At 45.1% G+C, this 21,711-nt stretch overlaps 2 protein-coding genes across 12 annotated transcripts in view; one reads left to right on the top strand and one right to left on the bottom strand.

Annotated features, from left to right (window-relative positions):
- Positions 1 to 426: 426 nt before the first annotated feature.
- On the bottom strand, positions 427 to 11,198 carry LOC8038526 (dnaJ homolog subfamily C member 22). Its single transcript, XM_029978931.3, has 3 exons — positions 10,615 to 11,198; positions 6,803 to 7,266; positions 427 to 961 (listed from the first exon to the last, which is right to left on the bottom strand). The coding sequence occupies exons 1-3, from the start codon at positions 10,997 to 10,999 to the stop codon at positions 728 to 730; spliced, it is 1,083 nt and encodes a 360-aa protein (XP_029834791.1). The 5' UTR covers positions 11,000 to 11,198; the 3' UTR covers positions 427 to 727.
- A 1,563-nt stretch (positions 11,199 to 12,761) lies between these two features.
- Positions 12,762 to 21,711, top strand: part of LOC8038525 (islet cell autoantigen 1) — a 77,670-nt gene continuing 68,720 nt past the window's right edge. For 2 of the 11 annotated variants that reach the window (XM_040504712.2, XM_040504709.2), the window contains exons 1-3: positions 12,841 to 12,919; positions 13,159 to 13,232; positions 20,459 to 20,685. In XM_040504712.2, the coding sequence (XP_040360646.1) occupies positions 13,222 to 13,232; positions 20,459 to 20,685 (238 nt within the window). In that variant the 5' untranslated portion in view covers positions 12,841 to 12,919; positions 13,159 to 13,221. Of the gene's footprint in view, positions 13,017 to 13,158; positions 13,233 to 20,458; positions 20,686 to 21,711 lie in introns of all 11 variants that reach the window. The other 9 variants (XM_029978934.4, XM_040504710.2, XM_029978933.4 and 6 more) reach the window with 9 other exon arrangements.

Below are 21,711 nucleotides of genomic sequence, written 5' to 3'. Positions count from 1 at the left end.
GTCTCGATAGGATAACATATATCAAATCTAAAACGCACCTTTGTATATCTTAATTCGCCCCATAAAGGGGGACATTAGTAATGATCTGTGAGGAGAAACTCTTTTTATTACGATTCTTGTAGTGAAAACGAGTATACTACCTACCTACTCACTTATGAAAAATAAAATTTTCAAATGTCATTCAGGTCCAAGATGTTAAGTATGTAATCTATTTTCCTGTCCATGTTTAATGTCATCCGAAACGTAGTGCAAGTAAATATCATTCCTTGCCATTGAAAATGCATGTGCCTGTGTGTGCGGGATGTGAGCTTGGAAATGATACTTGGAGAGCAGAACAAAAGCACTGGTGACCCAAGAGTATGGCAGCACTTTCAACTGCAGACATGTGACTTCGATGTAATGTTGGTCATAATCAGAACGTCCCAATGAAGCAATATCAGAAACTTGTTTACTTTCAAACTTTGAGCAGAGTTGCGCTTGATCTTAAGACCAAGCTTAACTTCATTTATTTCCTTTGGTTTCTGTGGAGAATAAATTTCACCGCATTAGCCGTAACATCCGCCATGGACATTGAGGCCGGTGGAAGTACCAAGTACAGTGCCAGAACTTGGAGAAGCATGACTTTGTCGGGCCTGCCGTGACCTACTATGGAATGTACAGTGCGTCTTTGGTCCACAGCTCAGCAGCAAGGAGGACGGCACATGCCACGCGAACCGCCACGGACCCTTCAGAACTCGACTCGGGGAGCATTGGGATTTTCGCGCTCCACAATGTTCTTCTTCAGGCGCCTCGACTTCAAGCTGGACAGCGTCTCATAAGCCTTCTGAATTTCAATGAACGTCTCCTGCGCCTCCTGTTTCTGGAGGGGCTCGTGGAAGCGGTCGGGATGCCACCGGCGCGACAGCTTCCGGTAGGCGTTGGTGATCTCCTCCTGCGTGGCGCTGGCAGGAAGGCCCAGGACCTGCATGAAACAGGCCTTGTACGTGCTGTGCAAGGCCACCATCGGGAGAATGGCAGCAAGGTTGTTCACTTGTCTTCACTGCCTAGCAGAATGCGAGCTTCGAGGGTGCAAGCTAGTGATGCAAAACTATTGATAAAATGACTATCGAGAGTACTATCGATAGTTTTTGGATAGTCGACTATCGATACCACTATCGATAGTTTTTTAAAAGTCGACTATCGATACTATCGATAGTTTTGCATCACTATAGGCCGTAACTCAAGAAGGTAGGGCGAGGGTAAGACGGGCCGGGGAGGAGGAAGCAGACGGAACGCTAAAGAGAGAAGGAGGTTTCCCCATCTCTTCTCCAGCATTCCGTCTGCTTCCTCCTCCCCGGCCCGTCTTACCCTCGCTCTACCTTCTTGAGTTGCAATGGACTATAGCAAACACAGTTGCCGCACCGCCGCTCGCCTCCCTCTCCAATCTCCTCGCCCAAACTCACGTCTTCGTCATCACTGAAAGCTCAGCCAAAGTTGGGATGGTAAGTGCCTGGGCTAGTTGGTGTCCCATTTGGAAAAAAAATAAAGCGATATAAAGAGAGAAGAGGGAGCAACGCAAACTACTAGTGTCACCAAACTATTGATAGTAAACCGTCGACAGTACCATCAATAGGTGTACAATAGTCGACTATCGATAGTTTTCCGATAGTCGATTAATGATAGTTTTCCGATAGTCAACTATCGATAGTACTATCCATAGCTTTTCGACAGTCGACTATCGATAGTACTATCAATAGTTTTTCGATAGTCGACTATCAATAGTTTTTTTTTACTATCGATAGTCAGATTTCTGGCGACTATCGATAGTTTTGCACCACTAGCGCACGCGCAGCCCAGACATTGAGGAACGCAACAAGCGTGTGCTGGAGGCATAAAAAGAGGAGCCCTGCCGTTCACACCCTGGCAGTGACTATAGACCTTCTTCACAAGGGTGCTGCCATCTTGAATTGTTGCCACTTCCAGTATGGGCGAAAGCATTGTTTTGCCGACGCCACGCCAACAGAAGGCATTTAGAAGATAAGCGTAACCGTCACACTTTCTCGCTTTGCCTCCCCTCTTTCTTTTTACTACTTGTATTTTGAAACATTTTATTATTTGTTCGCCGCCCATACCGGATACGCCTATTAGGTGGCTGCAGACGAGAGTACACGGAAAAGGTCTATAGCATGAGTTTGTGATGCTGAGGACAGACAGTGTACGACTGGAAAAATAAAGATTTTAATTTTAATATTGCACGCTGACCGTGTTATCTTGACATTCCCTAAAGACTCCATGTTGTCTCTGCATTTGGCTTTCCCTCAGTACCTATGAACCTAAAGACACCTCTCCCATTTACAGTGACATGAGTAGCAAACACTATTGAAGCAGCCTGGATTGCAGACATGTTTGATGCCTGCTTTTACCTAATAAATTGCACTCGCTTCAGATTAACATCTCTTCAATGTCAGTCAACCTTTCTCAATCTGACAGTTCTCCGGCTGTCTGTTAATGGCAAGTTTATTTGCTCTAGTAGTTCTAGTTCATTAAAGAAACAAAGTGATAATTAGAGGATTACACAATTGCACGCTATAAATTTATCAAGTTTGCAGCACGCTTGAGGATGGTTGAGAATGACATTTGCCATTCTCACCTTCCGATAACTTAAAGGACCTCTTGCAAACCAGCCGAAGTGATGGGACTGCCAATCCCGGCGGGGTATTGGCTGATTATGACGACGACAGTATAAGTTAATCCTCCAGTACTTGCTTCAATATAGGCTGAATAGAAATAGAGGTTGACCCCTACACACTCTTTTACGTCACGCTGCAGCGGCGTTGTGTGGGGAACAAACACCAGGCAAGTCAGGCACTGCCATGTTGGTATGGTGGAAACCAGCTAGCCTTTCCATCACAAAGTTCTGCAGAGTTGTGTAAACTGGGGCTACACCAAAAGAGCTGACAAAGGTGTCAAGATGAGCTGCCACATGTTTCCTGCCAGCCCGGTCTGTCCGAGAATGTGGACAGGAACCAGAAAAACAAAAGGCTACACACAGTTGGAGAGTACTTTGCTACGGATGATTTGACAAAACTCGTTGCAAGTTTCACTTGTGTCATTTTAATGTGAATGCCAGACTTCTGTTACTCAGACTACTATAAAAACCCAAGTTAATAATATAAAACGAAATAGAATAATAAAAAAAAACTGACACCCTCCAAAAATTTATTTTTTATTTTCCTGACACACGATTCATTATGGTGCCAGAAGACTACCCAATCAATATTTTGCTACCACAACACATATATTTTTAATAAAGTCAAAAAACGCAACTGCTTGAAACCGAAACTGGACTGGAGAGAAAGAAGAAACAGAGGAGGAGGGAGTTGGAGGAAGTCATGTTGCTGTGCAACTTCTTTCAAATCGATTTATTTGGAGCTTTTTAAAAGCCACAAAAAATGGGTATCACATTTCTTTTTTATTTTTAATATTGTATGCGTGCCTTCGATGATCCACGGCTTTGATTATATTTGGTGGTTGCGTCTAAACCTTAGAAAACGGTGCATGACCACGGAGGAGAGAGTGAGTGCGATTCAAACCCGCCAGTTCTCGATCGGCGGTTTTCGCATGGAAAGAAACCGAATTTCGAGCCGCAAATTCTGTACTGGGCATTTAGGCTCTTAATGTCACGTACAACAAAAAACCTCGGCGAGCATAAATACCCTGTCAGTGTCCATTTAATGCAACCCAGGAACACTTACTTTGCACAAACACTTATTTGAATTATGACCATTCTGCACCGATTCATTGCCGCCTGTATAGCTACCCTGTTCTCCCCGAGGGCAGTCGCCTACAGTGCCACAGCCGCAATGCAACAAAGCTGCAACTTTAAAACCAGGTACAGCTAGACCTGGTGCTTCACAAAGCTGCTTTTCCACAAGCGATTTTGATTATTTTGTGCATGTGACCCCTCTACAATGAGTTGATGGTGAAAGGAAAAGGAAAGCACTACTCAAGCTCTGCCATTTAGTTATTTTAGCAGAATGTAACTGTGTTATCCGCTGGGATGTACACCCACTTGTTTGTGATTGGACATTCACAAAGTTTAACAAGGGTAAAGAGCCAGCCCCTAAGTTATTTGAGAAGAAATTTCTGAAGTAGAAAATAAATATGGTGGTTACTTCTACTTTCATACTGATGGTGTCAAGATGCCAATATTTGTTGGCTGTGCTGTTTACTCTAATTACATTATGAAAAGTGAAATGTCTTCATACATGGCAACTGTCCCCGAGACTTCATGCCCTTTCCAGCATTTTTACAGCTGAACTGTATGCTGCCTCCATGGCTGTAGATTATATAATGAGGGCTGTATTATTTGTTGAATCTCAGAGTGTTAACTATCGTAAAATACCAAGCAAGCATCCATTTAAAAGCCGGAGATAATCATGAAAAAAAGGGGTAGGCATGAAGGCTCTCTAGGGTATAGCACATGTTAGCTCCGAGAGCAGAAAAGCAGAAGGGCACATGGTAGGGTAGGCCCTTGTTTGATCCGAAGGAACAATACAGGGCCCTGGAGGAACCCCTAATGTTTAAAGCAGCTGTGCCACTTTCGTCCAGCCTGCTTTGCATCAGTGCTCACGCATAAAGCTCAAACGTTTGCTGGGGTAAGTGCTTGATAGGTTGTTTGCTTATATTTCAAATGTTTGAAAAGTATGGGGTGGGCACTTATTGCAATATGGGCACATACTCGGTATTTCATGGAACTGCAAAATATTCTTGGAAACATTTTGCACTACCAAATCGTAGGATTTAGTTGGTCGCCGAGTGCCATGGAAATAGAAGGCACCGAGGATGGCCGAAAGGGTTGCTACTTACCCAGGTGGCCCTCCCCAGCCTTGCGCATGCTTAAGGGGTGTCCAAACAGGATACTACAAAACGCACGACTCCAACAAATCGTGTGGCACTCCGCTTCCGGTTGTCTTTTTTTGCCGGGGGGAAACTTTCCCCCGTCAAATCTTCCCCTCGCTTCCACCACGGCAGCCTTGCTCTGCTCATCACATGGGTCCGAAAAGCCACTCACACGCTCTGTTGGCTGTCGGTCAATCGCTCAAGGCCTCCGCCGTTTTTCAAGTCCCGAAAACGGGAAAGGGAACGACACGAAGGTGAGGTACGCGAGGTCGTTGGAGAGGTCAGCAGGACGCAGGTGGCGTGTGACGTCAAAGCTGACGAACACCGACGTCAAAGAAAAGTGGAAGATGCGAGGAGAAAAGTCGAGATGTTGGCTTGACCACAAAGATTGTTAGGCGACACGACTCTTGCAAAAAATTGTCAAAATCAAAGCGTCCGCTTCAATATTCACGATTTGTCGGAGTCATGCGTTTTGTAGTATCCTGTTTGGACACCCCTTTACCCTACCAAGACGTCAAGCCCTTAATCAAGTTATCACTTTTTCATTCACGGCAGTTGGGGTGATCCATGGAGTGCAATAACAAGCTCCACATGAACAAGCCGGTTCTTTTGCTACCAAATCTCATTTCATCCTGCTCTCCATTAGCATCCTCTTGTGCCGTAATAACATGTGAATTACCAGATATATGACCTAAATAAATAACCCATAAATGTCAATATTTATGTTGAGTCTCCACTCACCGATAAAGAGGTCCCTGTTCGAGTTCAGGCAAGTGAGGTGAGAATGACATTACAATTAACGTTCATCGGGAAGGGGGGTCCTCCGCAAAGCATAATGTCTTGATTGCGTGACTTGAAATTTGGTAGTTACGAAATTAAAACCACTTCGACTGCCTATGGTATACGCAGCTGTGGCCCACGGTATATGCATCCAGAATACCAATAAGCAGAAATAAACAGCACAAAATGGCAAGGACACAACAGGGAGACACACAAACAAAACAAGCAAAGGGTGCTGACTAAAAATACAGGTATATCGTCTACAAGGCTAGAATTAGGTAGAAGAACACCATGAAAAATAACAATATACCCGCGAAGTCAGCACACTTGTCACTGATTTTTTACCAAGAAGGAGCTCGAGTAAAGCCCCTCCTGAAAGCAAGTGTTGGTATTATTAAAGTTTTAATTATTTCCTGCCGTTTATAAGATCTTATGTTACAAAAAGGTGAAACACTCTCCAACATGGTCTTGCAATGCTCCAAAGCTAGCCGAACCTATTAAACTCTAGCGACTCAGCTACTTTTCTGAACCTTTTCAAAATCTGTTTCAGTAAATGTTTTGCATCATCACTACTCTTGGCCAGCAGCAAGTTCCCTCCTGTTATGTACAAACTAAGCTAAACCAATGAAATGACTCAAAACCAATCCCTATGTCAAGTGGGTGAGCGGATCATGTTAAATTTTCTGCATTAAATTTTGCGCACGAAACTACAGCGGTGAAGTGTACTATGAAAGACATTTTGCAATTCACACGGTGTTCATTATAAAAGTGCTTGACTGGAGTCTCATCGCGATTCTAATGAAATTTTTCAGAATCCCAGGGAAGTCACAGGAATTGACAAGTGTTAAGTGTTTGGGTTTATTTTTAAGTGCTTCAAGTTTCATAAGTTTCAATTATTTTCCTTAATTGTACATTTGTTGTAGGCCTGATCAGTGGTTTTTGCTTTCTGTTGTATATTCCATGCAAACTCATACCCCCACCCCTCCACCTGTCACAGCCCCTGTTGAGAAGCATTCAGGAATAGATGTTTTTGTTTTCCACAAAGTGTGGCTCTCGGCACGCAAGCCACGTTGGCAAGGCCCATGCGAACAGGCCCCGCAGGGCAGTGTGGAAGCGCGTCATGGCCAGAGCCGGCACACACCTTGAGGGCGCTTGCTTCCCCTTGGGGGTCGAGGGCATCCACGAGCAGCCGCCACAGCTCCCTCCAGCCGTGGTGTCGGAGGTGGGTGTACAGCTCGTGCGCCACATTCTTAAAGTCCCGCCACAGGGGGCTGCCAAAGAAGTGGCGCAGCGAGTGGCGGCACTTGACCTGCGTACCGTCGCTGTCCGTCACGCTACAGTTGAAGTAGAGCCACGAGGCCCACAGCGAGCCATAAAGCAGGCAGCAGGCAGCGAGCACCAGGAGCCGCCAGCGCAATGAGCGCTGTGGGCGCGGCACCAGTCGCCAGCGCTTGGAGTGGTGGTTGAACATGTAACTCGACGCTAGGCTTGACCAGAAGACGCTGTGGGTGCTCCAGAAGTAGAGCGGGTAGGTCAGGTAGGCACCCAGCAAGGCCATCTTCAGGTCCCCTTCCTGCTCGCCAATGTTGCCCACCAGATGAACGCCTGGTAGGAAAGATCCCACCTACAACCACTGTGTGCGTTCCCCCGAGGGAGCAGGGTAACCTTGGACAACTCGAAGAGCCACACAAATATCACATTTTTGACTGCCCATTGAATACCAATTCATCCATTATATTTATATTTCCCTTAAAGGTCCTCATTGAGGACATCACAGGGAGGGAAGGAAAGGGGGGGGGGGGGGGGGAAGCACACTGACATAATAAAAAGAAAGTCAGCAAAACACAAAAAAGAAAAACATAAATGCATTAAAATCAAAAGAGCATGCACTCACACACAACAAAAAAAAAGTAGAAACACATTGATCCATTTGATGAGTTGAGCACGTGGACAGGGAATTATGCGATAGGCAGTCATTTATCTCAGAATAACAGTATATGCACAAATAACCAAACTGTTAGCACTCTTCTAAATATAAAATTAAACAAGGACGGAAAGCATCTGAACAAATGGTTGAGGCTATGTTCTCAGGAGGTATATTCCATTCATAAATTGAAAGTGGAAAGGAATTATTAAATGTGTTAGTAGATCCAGAGACACGTTGTACAGAGTTGGAGTTTGTTAATCTACGAGAAGATCGAAGAGGGGGATGTAAGAGCATCACTCTAATATCAGGATGAGGGTGGTAAATTTTATGAAAAACGAAGAGGCGAAAACATTTCCGGTGCGTAGCTAATGAAATAAGGCCCCAGTGTGACTTCATAGCCGGGACGTTTGCAGTGCCACTCATAGCTGGACAGGACGTAGCGAGCAGCACGGTTTTTAATGGCTTCGAGTTGGTTGAGGTAAACTTGGTGGGGACTCCAGATGGCAGCGGCATACTCAAGTTTTGGTCGGAGAAAGGTTTGGTAGGCTAATTTGCGAAGATTCGGAGGGGCAGAGTGTAGGCAACACCTGATGTATACCAAGGCTTTTGAAGCGGTGAGTGAAAGGGATTTGATGTGAGCAGTCCAGGATAAGTCAGACGTAAGGAACACACCGAGGTACTTGTTCGGCATGACAGCTTCAATATGTTGGATATTCACAATATATGTGCATGATGAAATCAAGCATGCACTTTCGAATGAATTGGACAAGTAAAGCACCGTTCACACATATGCAACCGAGTAAGATTGAGAAAGACCAGACCGGTTTTTAAGCCTCTTGCGACGTCTTAGGACCGGATGCACTGCTGCGGAGCAGGTTCTAAGACGTCGTAAGAGGCTTAAAAACCGGTCTTGTCTCTCTCGGTCGTACTCGGTTGCAAGAGTGTGAACGGGCCTTTAGAATTTGGAGCAATTTAGAGCCATCAGCTAGTCGGAAAACCAATTAATTATGGTGGATAAATCATTCTGCAAGAGCGCATTGTCATTAGGTGAAACAATTGGAGGATATAAAATTCAACTGCAAATCAAATTCGAATGTGAATATTTTACGCTCATTCTCTCCAAAAGCATAATTTATATCCTCTTTCTCACTCCCTCCATTTATTGTAAATTCAGCATGGATGCTTTAAAAAATCAAGGCTGGAAATCTTTTCTAGAAAATATACCTATATGAAAAGAAACCATTCTAGGCAAACTGCAAGTTCGTCTGCTTCTCTTGAGGGGTTGTGGTGACGTCAGAACGCCGAGTTCTGATTGGTTCGGAATAAAAGATAGTGGGTAGACCTCAAGGAAGCTTGCTTTGAGGTCTACCCACTATCCTTCAATTAGAGCTCGGCGTCTTTCTGAATTCACCGCAACTCTTGTGCAAGAAGCAGATGATTTGCTTTCCTCATTCTGCGAGAAACATCATGTCCCATACGGTAGAACCCCGTTACGGTAGAACTCGGTATGTATACTAAAACTTTCTATGTGATAAAAGGAGGTATCAGTCCTGAGTGAATTCCTATTTCGTCTAGAGCTCAAAAGGCGGGTATAGTAAACCGCCAAATCTCAGGATACTGGTTAAAGTCAAAATTGGCGATACAGGTAAAATATTAGCTCCCCATAAGTGCTTCCTCAGAGTGATCAGCAGCCTAAAAATGGTGCCATTTAGCTCACATATTCGAAACTCAGTCAACCGCCATATTCGCATTGAAAATTTATGAAAATCACTTACAACTTTTTAATAAGATAAAGGTTAGGTAGCTCTGAAACTTTGACATCTGGTTTGGCCTGCTAGCACGGCATTTCGGCAAGAAACGAGCATTCTGAAATTCATTGTTTATTTTTGCAAGAAAAAAAGAATTGTTAATTTTTTTGGGAGGACACTGTACATGATTACAGTCACATAGGTGATGGACACCACGATGTGAACAAATATGTGAATACTTGGGGCAGGTTATGTCAGAATTCTGTCAAAGTTGCTTGGTTGCCAGAAGCAAATGATCGACATTAGGAAATTCATTCCCGTAATTACTAAAGCCCTAAAAAAAGAAGAAGAAAAAAACGCAAAATCTGGCATGTGTACAATACCTATGAGCATTCCATATCAAGATTAATCTACCTGTTAAGTTTCATGCCCAAGGTGACCAACCATTTTAATTCTAGGCAGGACACATCACAAAATAAAACCGCCCTCTCCCATCAAACAAACAAATAAAATAATAATTAGCACGACATTTACATCGCGGCACAGTTTAAGTCAGGAGCGATTAGGTTAATAAGCGACTTGATTTGGTCGTACTCAACGTCATTCAAAAATACGCGCGAAACCTCCGCTCACGTGACCAGCACCAACCAATGCGGCGCGCTCGTTTTTATCGGCACGGGTATCGTCTGCTACACGCGCTTTTGACAAGCGTGCACACGTAGCACAGCGAACAGCCAATTTTATTTCTCGTAAATACGCACTCACTCGCTAGACACGCTTATTTTGGTTTCCGCAAGTGTTCAGGTAAATCAAATTGTGTCGAAATGTAACTGTTATGTCTAGTTTGTCAGAATAGTTTTGGAAAGCGTGAGGCCGTGGCTTCCAGTTTTGAATCGTCCATTCTTTTGACAACAAAGCCACCTCCATGCGACCTGCGATAGAACGCGCCCAGCCGGCCCGGTTCTGGAAGGAGCTTTGGACGGGAGAGGGAATCGGATGACCAGCGTCGGTCCCACTCGAAAGGCGCTAAAAAGATTGCGCACTACTCTCCACAAGCATCCTCCAAATGAAACCCACCAGCTGGTGAAAAAGTTGCATCTGCCTGGGTTCCCGATAAGAGCTGCCCGTGAAAGGGGACAGCTGTTGTTTCCCGAGCGGCGGTTCGCGCGTTCTGACGGCGCGAGCGCCCAAGGACGAAGGAGGACTCTTCCGAGAAGGGCTTTACTACGGATTGGCGTTCCAGGGCAACATAGGTCGTTGACAAAGTGGCTGGCTTACCGACAGCCACGGCCAGCGGCACCGGAATCGCGGCCAGGGGCAGCAGAGACTCCGGGATGACGTCCAGCGGCAGGGCGTAGAGCACCATGTAGCCCAGGGCGTCCGACACGACCATCTGGCCCACCGAGCGCGCTGTGCTGGACACGGGCTTGGCATTCCTCTGTATCTTCTCCTTGAGCTGTTCCGTCGCGGCCGGGTCCCTGTTGGCCAGCTTCACGTACTCGGGTATTCGCCACAGGTCTCGGAGCCACCCGATTCCGAAGTAGCCTCCCAGTGTCATCCACCAGACAAACGCATGCCGGTCGCGACCCAGGTAGAAGTGATGGGCCCCGAACCAGCCACCAGTTAGCCAGAGCACATAAGTTAATAGCAAACTCTTGGTCATCGCTGCACTCGCGCAAGGGCTGTGTGCCGACTACGGCGGAGCCGACTGACGGTTCGCAAACGCGCGGGAACCTGCGGGTATGGTGGCTCGGGGCCTCGGGGTCTCGGCGAGAAACACCACAAAACACCGGCCAACGTTGACACCGGCCCACCGGCACTACCACACACAACTAGAGTGTAGTTCACGCGGCCGTATGAATAGATAAATTAAATAGCCATAAATAACTATTACCGATTGTTACTTTTGTAGCGGGCGGTAGCTTGCGCCATCTATCTATAAAACTAAAAACAACGTGATTTATTATTAGAATGCAATTAAATGCAAAGGTGCTTTTTATTTTTTTTTATTTTAGGACCGACGATTAGTTTGCGCTTTCCACTTTTCCCCCGCTTCCTCCTCTCGACTCTTCTACACTTCTACTCTGTCCGCCGTGGCCTGTTTCCTCCTCCCCCAAGGTGAGGAGGATTTTCTGCCTTGCAGGGTCTCGAGTCTGAATGGGCATTTCTGTAACTACAGGGCTACAGGGTGATTCAAGAAGACGCCAGGCTCTTTAAATCGACCGCAAAATTCAGTTTCTTAACCTATCGCTACTATCGCGCTACGGCTTTGTGCAGCGTTGCCCACAGATGGTGGTTTTTTTTTTTTTTTTTTTTTTTTTTTAAATTTGCAAAGAGCGACCTTACCTGAAGAAAAAGTAAAGAAAGAAAAAGGCTTAGCTCCTATGGAAAGGCAGCGACGCTACCGGTCTTCAAACAACACGGCGCCGTTTCGCACGGGAGACAAGAGATGGCGCAACGAACGCCGCCAACGAACGAGAGCCGGCGTTTTTAGCAGACAATCTTTTCGACTCAAAAGCGGCGCGCGTTCATTTTTTTATACCACCTGAAACTGGGTGGAAGGAACACGACGGCTTGTAAGTAAAATGGTTAACTTACACCAGCTCGCCTGCGCCCTGACTGTTTTTTCAAGGAACTGCAGTTCCTTGTCTGCTAAAGACGGCGGCTCTCGGCGTCGTATGCTCGTTCGTTGGCGGCAGTTGGCGTCGCGACCGCTTGCGCCATCTCTTGTCTCCCGTGCGAAACGGCGCGTGTTGTACTACGTTAGAGCTCCCCACTACTAGTACCCTAGATACCCCTGGTACCTGCGCGCCTTTGTCCTGCGACTTATCTCCTGTCACCTGACTGCCCGACGCCTGGGGTGCTATGTTGCGCTTTTTGGACTCCCAGGAGACTAGGAAGAGGGAAGTGACGTCAACGACTAGAGCAAACGCAGATTGGATGTTGACAGAAGAAAACGAAATCAACACCCAATCTGCGTTTGCTGTGTCGTTGACGTCACTTCCCTCTCCCTAGTCTCCTGGGAGTGCAAAAAGCGCAACATAGCCCCCCAGCTGCTCGAAGGCACCATTGAGCTGAGTGTCACTCAGCTCTCTAGCGTCGTCGAGCCCGCCAGCCAACAGGCGGGCTGGGCGGGCTCGGTAAAAACGCAGGCGCGCCGCCGCTGGCAATTTTTGATTGACGCGCAGGACAGCGTGTTCTGCTCGATTGGGGTCACGTGGTCCGTAAGCGCTGATCGTCTGCAAGCGTCTCCACTTGCTTTCCTTCTTGCGTTGAGGCTCTCATTGAGGCCTCCTTACAACACAATAATGCAACACCTGGCAATTGTAATTAATTTCTCCTGGGGGCGTTCGTCAATAAATTTCAAATGCTCTTTATGGGTCGAGTTGCTCCCTCTTTTAAAAATCTAAGCTCTCTACGTGTCCAGCTTTTTCTTCTTTGAGACGCCAGAGGGCGAGTAGCGACTTTCCTGGTCTAGATACCGGATGTTGCGGTACAGAATATGGCGTTGCTTCCGTTATGGGTAATGAAATTGCCGTTTTCTTTTGCCGTCAAGCAAATAATTTCTCGTCTCTTCGTCTTGGCAAGTGTGCGGTTTTTTCGGTGTGCTTAGGCCCGACGTTAGTTGTCTAACCGCTCTACTGCATCCTGTTGCCCAGCGAGCAGGGTCTGTGCTCGGAGTAATTGCAATATGGAATTCGCCTGCTGCATGAACGACGCGCGTTTGCGAGCTGCGCCCAAAGCGGCAGCGTGATGGTGCTTTGTTGATTTGCTCACTTGCTCGCGCTTACTAACCGCTTGCCCATTGTCCGCTCACTTCAGATCTAACGCCAGCGGACTAGCGACGGATTGGAGGTCTGGGCATGACTCTTTCCCCGAGCGATAATGAATGATTTGTAAGTAACCGTCCTCTTCCTGCGCTGCCCCCGGCTGCCCAACTTTGCGTCCGTCACTTGCTGCATTCTCCTGCTGATCGTTGCAAGCACTCCACCCAAACTGCCGGGCACCGGTTCAAGTAGACTGGGCCTGGAAACCGAAGCAGGCCTCAACGAGCGATGTTGAGGCCTGCTTCTAGTAAAGTTCCTAGCCTGCATTGGTTCGGCTAATTATAGAATATTGCTCTATTGTTTGGCACTCTCAGCTGGCTCGCGACGTCAACAAACTTGACGCTGTCCGGAAACTGGCTCTACGGTCCATTTGTAATCAGTACGGTCGTAGCTTTTCGTTCTCCCTTCCACGGATGTAGCGGACCGAGTAGAACTCTTTTACCAAATTGTGAGGAACGACTGTTTCATCCCCTTTTCTCGTTACCATTTAATGTATCATCTATTCTACGAACGTTGTCACATATTCTTCTTTACTCGACTGTTTTAGATCCTTTTTTTTCCCCCCCTCTGACTGCTTTAGAATTGGCAATAATTTTTCCGGCAATGTTGTGGATTATTTCTTTTGGTTAACCACGTTCTGTAAATTGTGTGTGATTTGTATTATGTGCTTTCGATCTGGCATTGTTATGTATTATGTTCAATATTAATTAGTTTGCTTCTTTTTTTTTTTCTTATAAACTGACGTGTATGAGTGCATTTGAAGTGACAGATACGTTGTATATGCAAGGGTCACCCTTATCAAACTTTTGTATTTAAGGTTGAAATCATGTTTGTGTACCACACCTTCTGTAAACTGGTTGAATGTTAAGCACCATTCACACACTTGCAACCGAGTAAGACCGAGAGAGACAAGACCAGCCTTTTGCAACGGCGTAGGACCGGGTGCGCTACTGAGGAGCAGGTCCTGAGCCATCGCCAGAGGCTTAAAAACCTGTCTTGCCTCAGCCGGTCCCACTCGGTTGCAAAGTATGTGAACGGGCCTTAAGGTAAAAAATAAAAGCCACATGAGGGCTAATTCCACAGCACAGGTGGGCTAGGAAGGAAATTGAGCTTGGACCCAGGATTTTCGTGCCTGCTCAAAATGAGCTTTGAGGAGGCACAAGCCCCTTTTTCAGAACTGCCGTTGGTGCCTCCTTGAAGCTCACCAAGATTAATGAAGGGTCTGAAAAGGCAGGCTCTGAAATGTGGCCATTAGACCTTTCCAGCGCCAATTTATTTGCTCAACAGCCATGTTTTTTTTTGTTTTTTTTATTCAATTTACGTTGAAAATATTAAGACCATTTAAAAGGGCACAAAAAAATGTTTAGTGAAAAATACATGGCTATATAGTTGTAGCTAAAGACAGAAAAGGAAGGTACACATATCAAATATAGAATTATTCAAACAATACACATGGAACAAAATTGATCATTAATCAGCACATGAAAGCAATGTGATCAAAACAGATGCAGTGTGTGTACTTGCACAACTTTTCATCCAAGTGGAAGTATGAACATACAAAAGACTTCTACGGTAGGCAGCAAGATGTTCAACGCCTTGAATTAATTTAGTGTCGGGAAGAAGTTGAAGAGGTAAGGAGTTCCATCAGAGGAGCTCTGGATGAACGTGTTTAGTCCTCTTGGAATGGTGAAACCAAATTGCTTGTTCCCCAATCGCTCGATGACAACTTGTTGGGATAGATGAAGCTGGACTGAGGTTCCATGGCCCAGGGGGAACATAATGAATGTGTCACGAGGCACCCTCGGAAATCGACTGGTGTTCTTCCATATCTGGCATGTTAGTCGCTCAAATGTATTTATTCATTTGAATGGTTACATGTCAACCTCTCGACGAAAATCATCCAGTTGCAATGGGGATAAAGGAACTACACTTAACTCCAGAGGCAGCCAATGCTTCAAGTGCGAGCATGTGACCCTGAACAATGCACTGCAAGAGCATGTGTGCTTGGCAGGGACGCTGAAAGCCTGGAGCTCGCTCTTGTAGTTTCTGCTATGCTCACACTTGAAGTGAAATGGATTATAAATTATTTTAGCATGGTGAAACTTCAAAGCTTCTGTACACAATGTATTTCAGGGCGTCGTGTGAATCCTTTAAATGCTCAACACCTCATGACAAAAAATCTGTGGATGAAGTTACGTTGGTGGAAACACTCTATAGACCAGGAGTCTGCAACCTTTTGCTGCAGTGGACCAAATCGCTGCAAAGCAGAGACTGAGCGGGCCGGACAGAGAAATGGAGAGGGGAGGCAGAGTGAAGGGGGATTATCAGCCTATAAAAATATAAGATAAAAACGCTTTTGCCTATTTAACCCCTTGCCTACTAATAACGAGTGTTACTCATGCCACCCCTTAGGGACCATAAAGCCCGACCAGGAGTGTGACTCGCGTTTCAATTTCAGCCCTTGTTTACCGCGCTCTCTGACAGATGGCAAAACCACCCCTGTTGCTCCAGCCTACCTTGGGTAGTTTGTTTTGCTGCTTGACAGAGGGAGAACGCTTCATTTAGCCAAGGAAGAAAAAAGCAGTCGCTTGTGAGCGTTCATGCTAAAACAACATGGTTTTGGTACGGAGGTCCGCTCCAGCCGACAAAGAGACAAAACCTTCTTTTTGAAAGGGATTAACGCTCAGGCTTATGTGACGACGAATCCAACGGCCTTTCCAATTTTTAGGAACCTGACGATAGTTTGATGGGCAATGACAGAAGTAATGATAACAATGTGAATCATGCAAGCATTCCATCAACTTCGGCGTCTGCACGTCAGTGAGACTCTGACCATTAGTCCTGATTTGGAGCAAGATATGACGCCTGGAAGTTGAGAAAATGTTTTTGTCCTTTTTTAATGGAAATATTGTGCTTAAAATAAAACTTTTCTGTGCATTCCTTGAAGCGAAAAATAGGGACTCTAACCAAAAATTGAAGAAATAAGATGGGTTGGCAAGGGGTTAAAGGGATATGCAAATATGTTCTCTTGATTGAGGCATACGTAACATAAGATTACAGGAGCCTCCTTTCAGTAAGATTTTGGGTGTTCAATATTGCTTGCCAAGGTTGAGAGTCAGAAAGCATTTTGAAGGTGCTGAACTGACATTCGCAAGACCCACCTTTGACTTCACAGTTTTTATTCTGAAAAAGTATGTTTGCAGTTATATGCGTGCTGTAGCATCAAGGCCGCTGCGAGATTTCGTGGATTTAAAAACTTTAGGGAGGCCTGCGGGAAAACTTGACAAGGTTGTTTACCGCAAATGCCTTCTTCAGCTTGTCTGTTTGGGGATCAGCTGATAAACTAACTCTACATCCGATTATACATGGTTTAAAGCCAAACGTACCTGTTGTCCTGGAGTGTATGTGGGGGCTGGAGGGGGAGGAGGGTCATTTCCGGTGGCATGCTGGGGGCTGTATATATACTATTGCACTGTTTGTTTTCCGCTAATATGAATGGCCAACTAGCCCAATCGTCAACACTACGATACTATTGCCTCTCGGGCTGGACCCGGCCCACAGGCCATAGGTTGCTGACCCCTACTATAGACGGTTTGTTCCGTGGGGAGCACCATGTTGAATACTGTAGCACCATCTGGCGAGGTCGTGCGCCCTTACTGGGAGGAAGCTCTCTTCAGGACGCATCTGGTGCGTCTTGTGTGTTGCCGTGTTATGTGTGTTGAACTGCCTTTCTTGTTCAATGTTTACACCAACAGGCACTGCAAATATCTTTTTGCTTGGAATTATGGCATCCGTCACAGTGCAAGTGTTGCAAACAACAGCCAAAGCAAAAATGGAACATTGCTTTACTTAGATGCAAATGGTTTTATGCTTCACTGAGGTTTCTCCTGGCTGTAGATTCAGATGCAGGTGCATTGAAAATGCTTTTGTTCTGTGTCATTCAGAACAAGGAACGATCGGGTATGCAAAAGAAGTTGTGAGACGTGTAACCACAGGCTTTCAGATTATGGGCCACTTGTTTTTTTTTCTTTTAGACTTATTTATTTACAAATTCTTCATTCCCCAGTTGGGAGACATGGTACGGATAGAAAAACAACTTGGAATCCAACGGAATGGTCTAACAGCCGACAGTGCCTTTACACTGCAGAACAAAGGGCTCATACAATTGAAAGGTGTAGGTGTTAAATATAAATATTTTTAAACAAAACAGACAAAAAAAATCTTGAGTATTGGTCAAGAGGAAGCAGAAATACTATTCAAAGTACACAAGACGGCTTTCAATCTCTTAAAGACTAATAAAAAAATAAAAAAAAATGACAGAAAAAAAAAGATTACAATTACAAGTGTGGGTGATTAACAAAATCTGATGAGTTGCAGAAGTTTCCAGTAGCCGTTTCATTTTTGGGCCGTTCTCGAGAAATAAGAGTGCGTAACAGTGTCTATATTCTACAAATATATAACTGTAGGAGTTCAGCCATTTCAGCCTTCCCTTTCATTGCATTTGTTGTTTTGGGCCGTCTTGTTTCGTGCTTCAGGGGAAACAGCAACCAACTTTTTTTTTTCAAGAGCTAGTCTGGAAACTTGATATGCTCTTGCATATGCAGTCTCAGATAGCATCCGGTGGGCACAGCTTGTTGCAGCGTTTGCGCTGGAGGAACTGGCCCCGTGTATTATGGGTCCGATGAGGGGCTGTTGCGCAGTGCTTTTATCTAAAAGCTCTAGCACCTGGGTTACCTCCTGTTTGCATATGGTGAAAATTTGATTCAGTTTCAATCTTACCCACTGCTTGATAGGCCTCATCACCTTGCTTGCCAGCAGTGGAATTGGCTGCAGAAAAAGATAACATTTCTATACAGTTTTGGAGGAGTGGAACAGTTGGCATGCACACAGCTATATTACAAAATAGATTGATGGTAGAGAAACACATAGCATTCAGACGATCACAGAAAGGTTGAGCCAAAATTTGTGTAGAATATATTTTAATATAGTCGAACCCTAGTTTGTTTTTCATTTGGGTAACGCCAAAGAGTAACTCTAATTTCATAGGGTGTGCATGAGACTCAAGTGGTGTAACAATGCCCAAAAATAAGGGAGTCATTGCTGTTTTTTTTTAATACAAGCGTGCACATCTATAATCACATAATTTACAGTAAAAATTCGAAATTGCAAGTTTTTGTCTGGCTGGGGAGTTATATCATGCATTAGTAATTGCATGCAGCTTTTTGTTTTGCAAGGTGAAAAGCTTTTGACCCCAGACGAGAAAAGGGTAGCTTGAATGCTCGCAGGGGCTGGGTTGACCTTCGACATCCTGGAACGCATGCTGCACTCAAAGGAGAAGCTTCTCTTTCTGAGCCTTTCTAATGCTGAAACTTTCTCACTGATCCTTGCTCTGATTTATTTTTTTAACTCGACTTTACACCAGACTTTGCTACTAGATGCCGTCTTTACCAAGTCTTTTTTTTTTTTTTTTTTTTTTTTTTGAGGGACTAGAATTTTACAAAAAATGTAGCAGGTTTTTTTTAGCCCTGGATCTAAGTTGGAGGACATTAGAAAAAAGGTGGAATTGGTAAATTCGTTAGCTAATTAACTAAAACGTTTTGACTACTTTTATTTTCAGTTTTTAATGCTTCAGGTAGTTGTAGAATTGACGCTTGACCACCTTACAGTCTAACTGTGGCATGTAATTGTGATAAAAAATGAAAAACGTTTACAATTCTCTAATGCTAAATTGGAGTGCAGCTCTTGAGAGGAGGGGAGGGTATGCCCCTTCTCCCCCTCCCGTCCTCCTCTCCTGCTCCCCTGCCATTTAGCTGAAAATTTTCCGCTAAATTTAGCAAAAATTTTCCCGCTAAGTTTAGCGAAAAATTTCCTGCTAAATTTAGCGGGGGAATTTTTCCGTGAAATTTAGCGGGAAAATTTTCCTGCTAAATTTAGCAGGGAAATTTTCCCATAATACAACGTGCAGTTACGCCCACGTGCATTATTTTCATAATGCAACGCGCGCGTTTACGTTGACGCCAACGCCGCTCAAGCCAGAAACGGGTGCCTAAGAGCTGCACTCTAGGAACTTCATAGCGGGCACTATGGGATGAGAAATGTTATCCTTGTACATGGCCCCAAATTGAAACAGACCCACTGAAGCATGCCGGTGACGTCAATCTCTCTGCTCAGCTCCGGCTCCATAACCCACATATCCACGCCGCAGATAACCTTAGCAGTGCGACGTAAGTGCAGAGCGGAGGGATCAACATTACAGGCGCTCTTCAGTGTGTTAGTTTTGGTTTGGAGCTTTGTACAAGGATGACATTTCTCATCCTGTAGTGTCCGCTACTAATTTTTATCACATTTTGCACTACGGTCAGATTATGAGGAGGTCAGTGTCAATTCTCTGTTAATTGATGCCCCAAAAACTGAAAAAAATTTTAGTTAATTAGCTAGCTACTTAAACGCTTTCACCTTTTTTCTAGTGGCTCTCATGGCCGCCAACTTAGCTCCAGGTCTAAGAAAACACTAACACAAGTTCCCTTCTTTTTAGAAAATACCTTTCTGTAAAAAGACACCCTGTTTATTGCTGTGCTTTCATTAGTGGTGCAAAGGAAAAATTGCCCATTGCATAATGTTCATGCATCTCTATTTATAGGAATTACGTCCTTGCCTCTTTGCTACAATAGGCCCTTTTCTAAAGTCTGTGCCTGTCCGTCATAGCATGCTCATCAACTCTAAGCACGTATTGGACACGAGGGCTGCATCAGCATTAGGTGTGAATTCGGCTCGGCTTTGTATTGAAAATGGGCACAGCGTTGGCGTTCGGTGAGGACCCAATTACACGCTTTGTGTCCAAGTAGTGGCGACAGCCGATATTGCTTGATGTACTTTTGAAAAGGGTCTATTGTGAACGGTGCTGCTTGTGGAAGTACCCGGTAATTTTTTCCTTGGTGGTAATTTATAAAGCTTTGTTTATTTTAAATATCATTCATTAACGAAAGCTTCAGTGCCCTACCTAGAGACAAGTTACACCAACTTGCTGGGTTATTTATTGGAAGTGCTAGCAGGTACTGAGGGCCGAAAAAACATTGGGGATCAGTGTTTTTCAAATTCTTGGGGCGGGTCATTGACAAGCTTGTGAAACAAGTGTCGTTAGCTGTGTTACAAATCTTACCCGACCAAGTGCAAGTTGCTCCCGGAGGTCATTTGACGTGACAAAGTGGCGCTTGACGCGAGTAGGTTTTGGAGCACCCTGGTGCCCGGGAAACTTTTGGAGGGTGACCGTTGTGACATCCGCTCTCTCGGCACAGCACCAGGCCCACTGCATACTATGGCCAGTCGTCGACGGTGTCCCGCATGCAGCAGCAGTACTGGACCACCAAGCAGGCCTTCTTCCGCAAGATTGGCCGCAAGGAGGACGACTGCATCATTGCCAGCGATGCGGAGCTGGACGCCAAGCTGGAGCTGTTCGGAGCCATCCAGGATTCGTGCAGCAACCTGCTGAGGGTGCTCGAGGGCTACCAAGACCGCATCCTCGGTGGGTGCTCTCCCGCAGAGCGGCACAGCCGGCCGCTCAGAAGTGCCATTGCACGAGATGCTGAGTTGAGAAGTTTTCTCGCATTCTCACGTTTCTGGAGAATGCCTGCAATTTCTGATTGAGTTAACCAGCAACCATGATTTGAAGCAACGACATGGCTTGAGTGTCGCTACTCTGAAGCGTAGCCCAATGATTGACTCTAGGGGGGGTCTGGGGGGGAGGGAGGGAAGGAGCGAGGGAGGGAGGGGAAGGAAGGTGGAGGCGAGGTTGGTTCAGACTCTGGCATGCCTGCCTAAGACTTATAGTTCTTGTAGTTTTAATTGAATTGTTTCAGTCTTATAGTTTGAACTTAGAGTTGGAATTGTTACATATATTTTAATGCAGTAATTCGAAATGTCTTTAAATCTAAGCTATGTTTTGTTCACATCAAAGTAGGACACGGATGAAAGTAGGTATGAGAAATTGACCAAACTGTAGATCAAGGGCAACTAAAATTGAAGTATCATCGGCGTGAACAAAGTCCACTACTGTGGTTATTTTTAAATCACTTATGATAGTTTCGTTCGAGAGGGAGAGGAGCACTGCATTGTGGTCAGAAGTGCCTTCAACCACTTCACAAAAACAAAACTTTTCTACAAAATTTCCCCTCCCCCCCCCAAAAAAAGAAGAAAGATCTTAAATTGGCATTTTTATGCACTCGTGCAAAGGTTTTTACTTCCTGCAATAAATTAAAAGTAAGAGCTATGTCCAGCGATTCTATGTTATCTTCAAAGTCAACAGTACCCTGAAAATAATGAAGCCAATATGTATATGTTAGGTAAGTTTAAATCTCTGCCTAAAATAACTCTGGTTTTGTTGATCGAGATAACCCTTCAGACCTTGTAGAATAAAAATGGGCATGTGTGGAGGCCGTACACGACTCCAAGAAGATACCACACTGAACAATTTATTGTTTCTTTATAGCTAGAATATTCCCTCCACCCCGAAGATAAAGCTCAGGTTCACAGTTTCTTATGTTTTTCTGTA

This window comes from Ixodes scapularis, unplaced genomic scaffold (assembly GCF_016920785.2).
Source record: "Ixodes scapularis isolate PalLabHiFi unplaced genomic scaffold, ASM1692078v2 PGA_scaffold9__187_contigs__length_104089568, whole genome shotgun sequence".
NCBI lineage: Eukaryota > Metazoa > Arthropoda > Arachnida > Ixodida > Ixodidae > Ixodes > Ixodes scapularis.
This window is presented reverse-complemented; position numbering and strand designations above follow the sequence as displayed.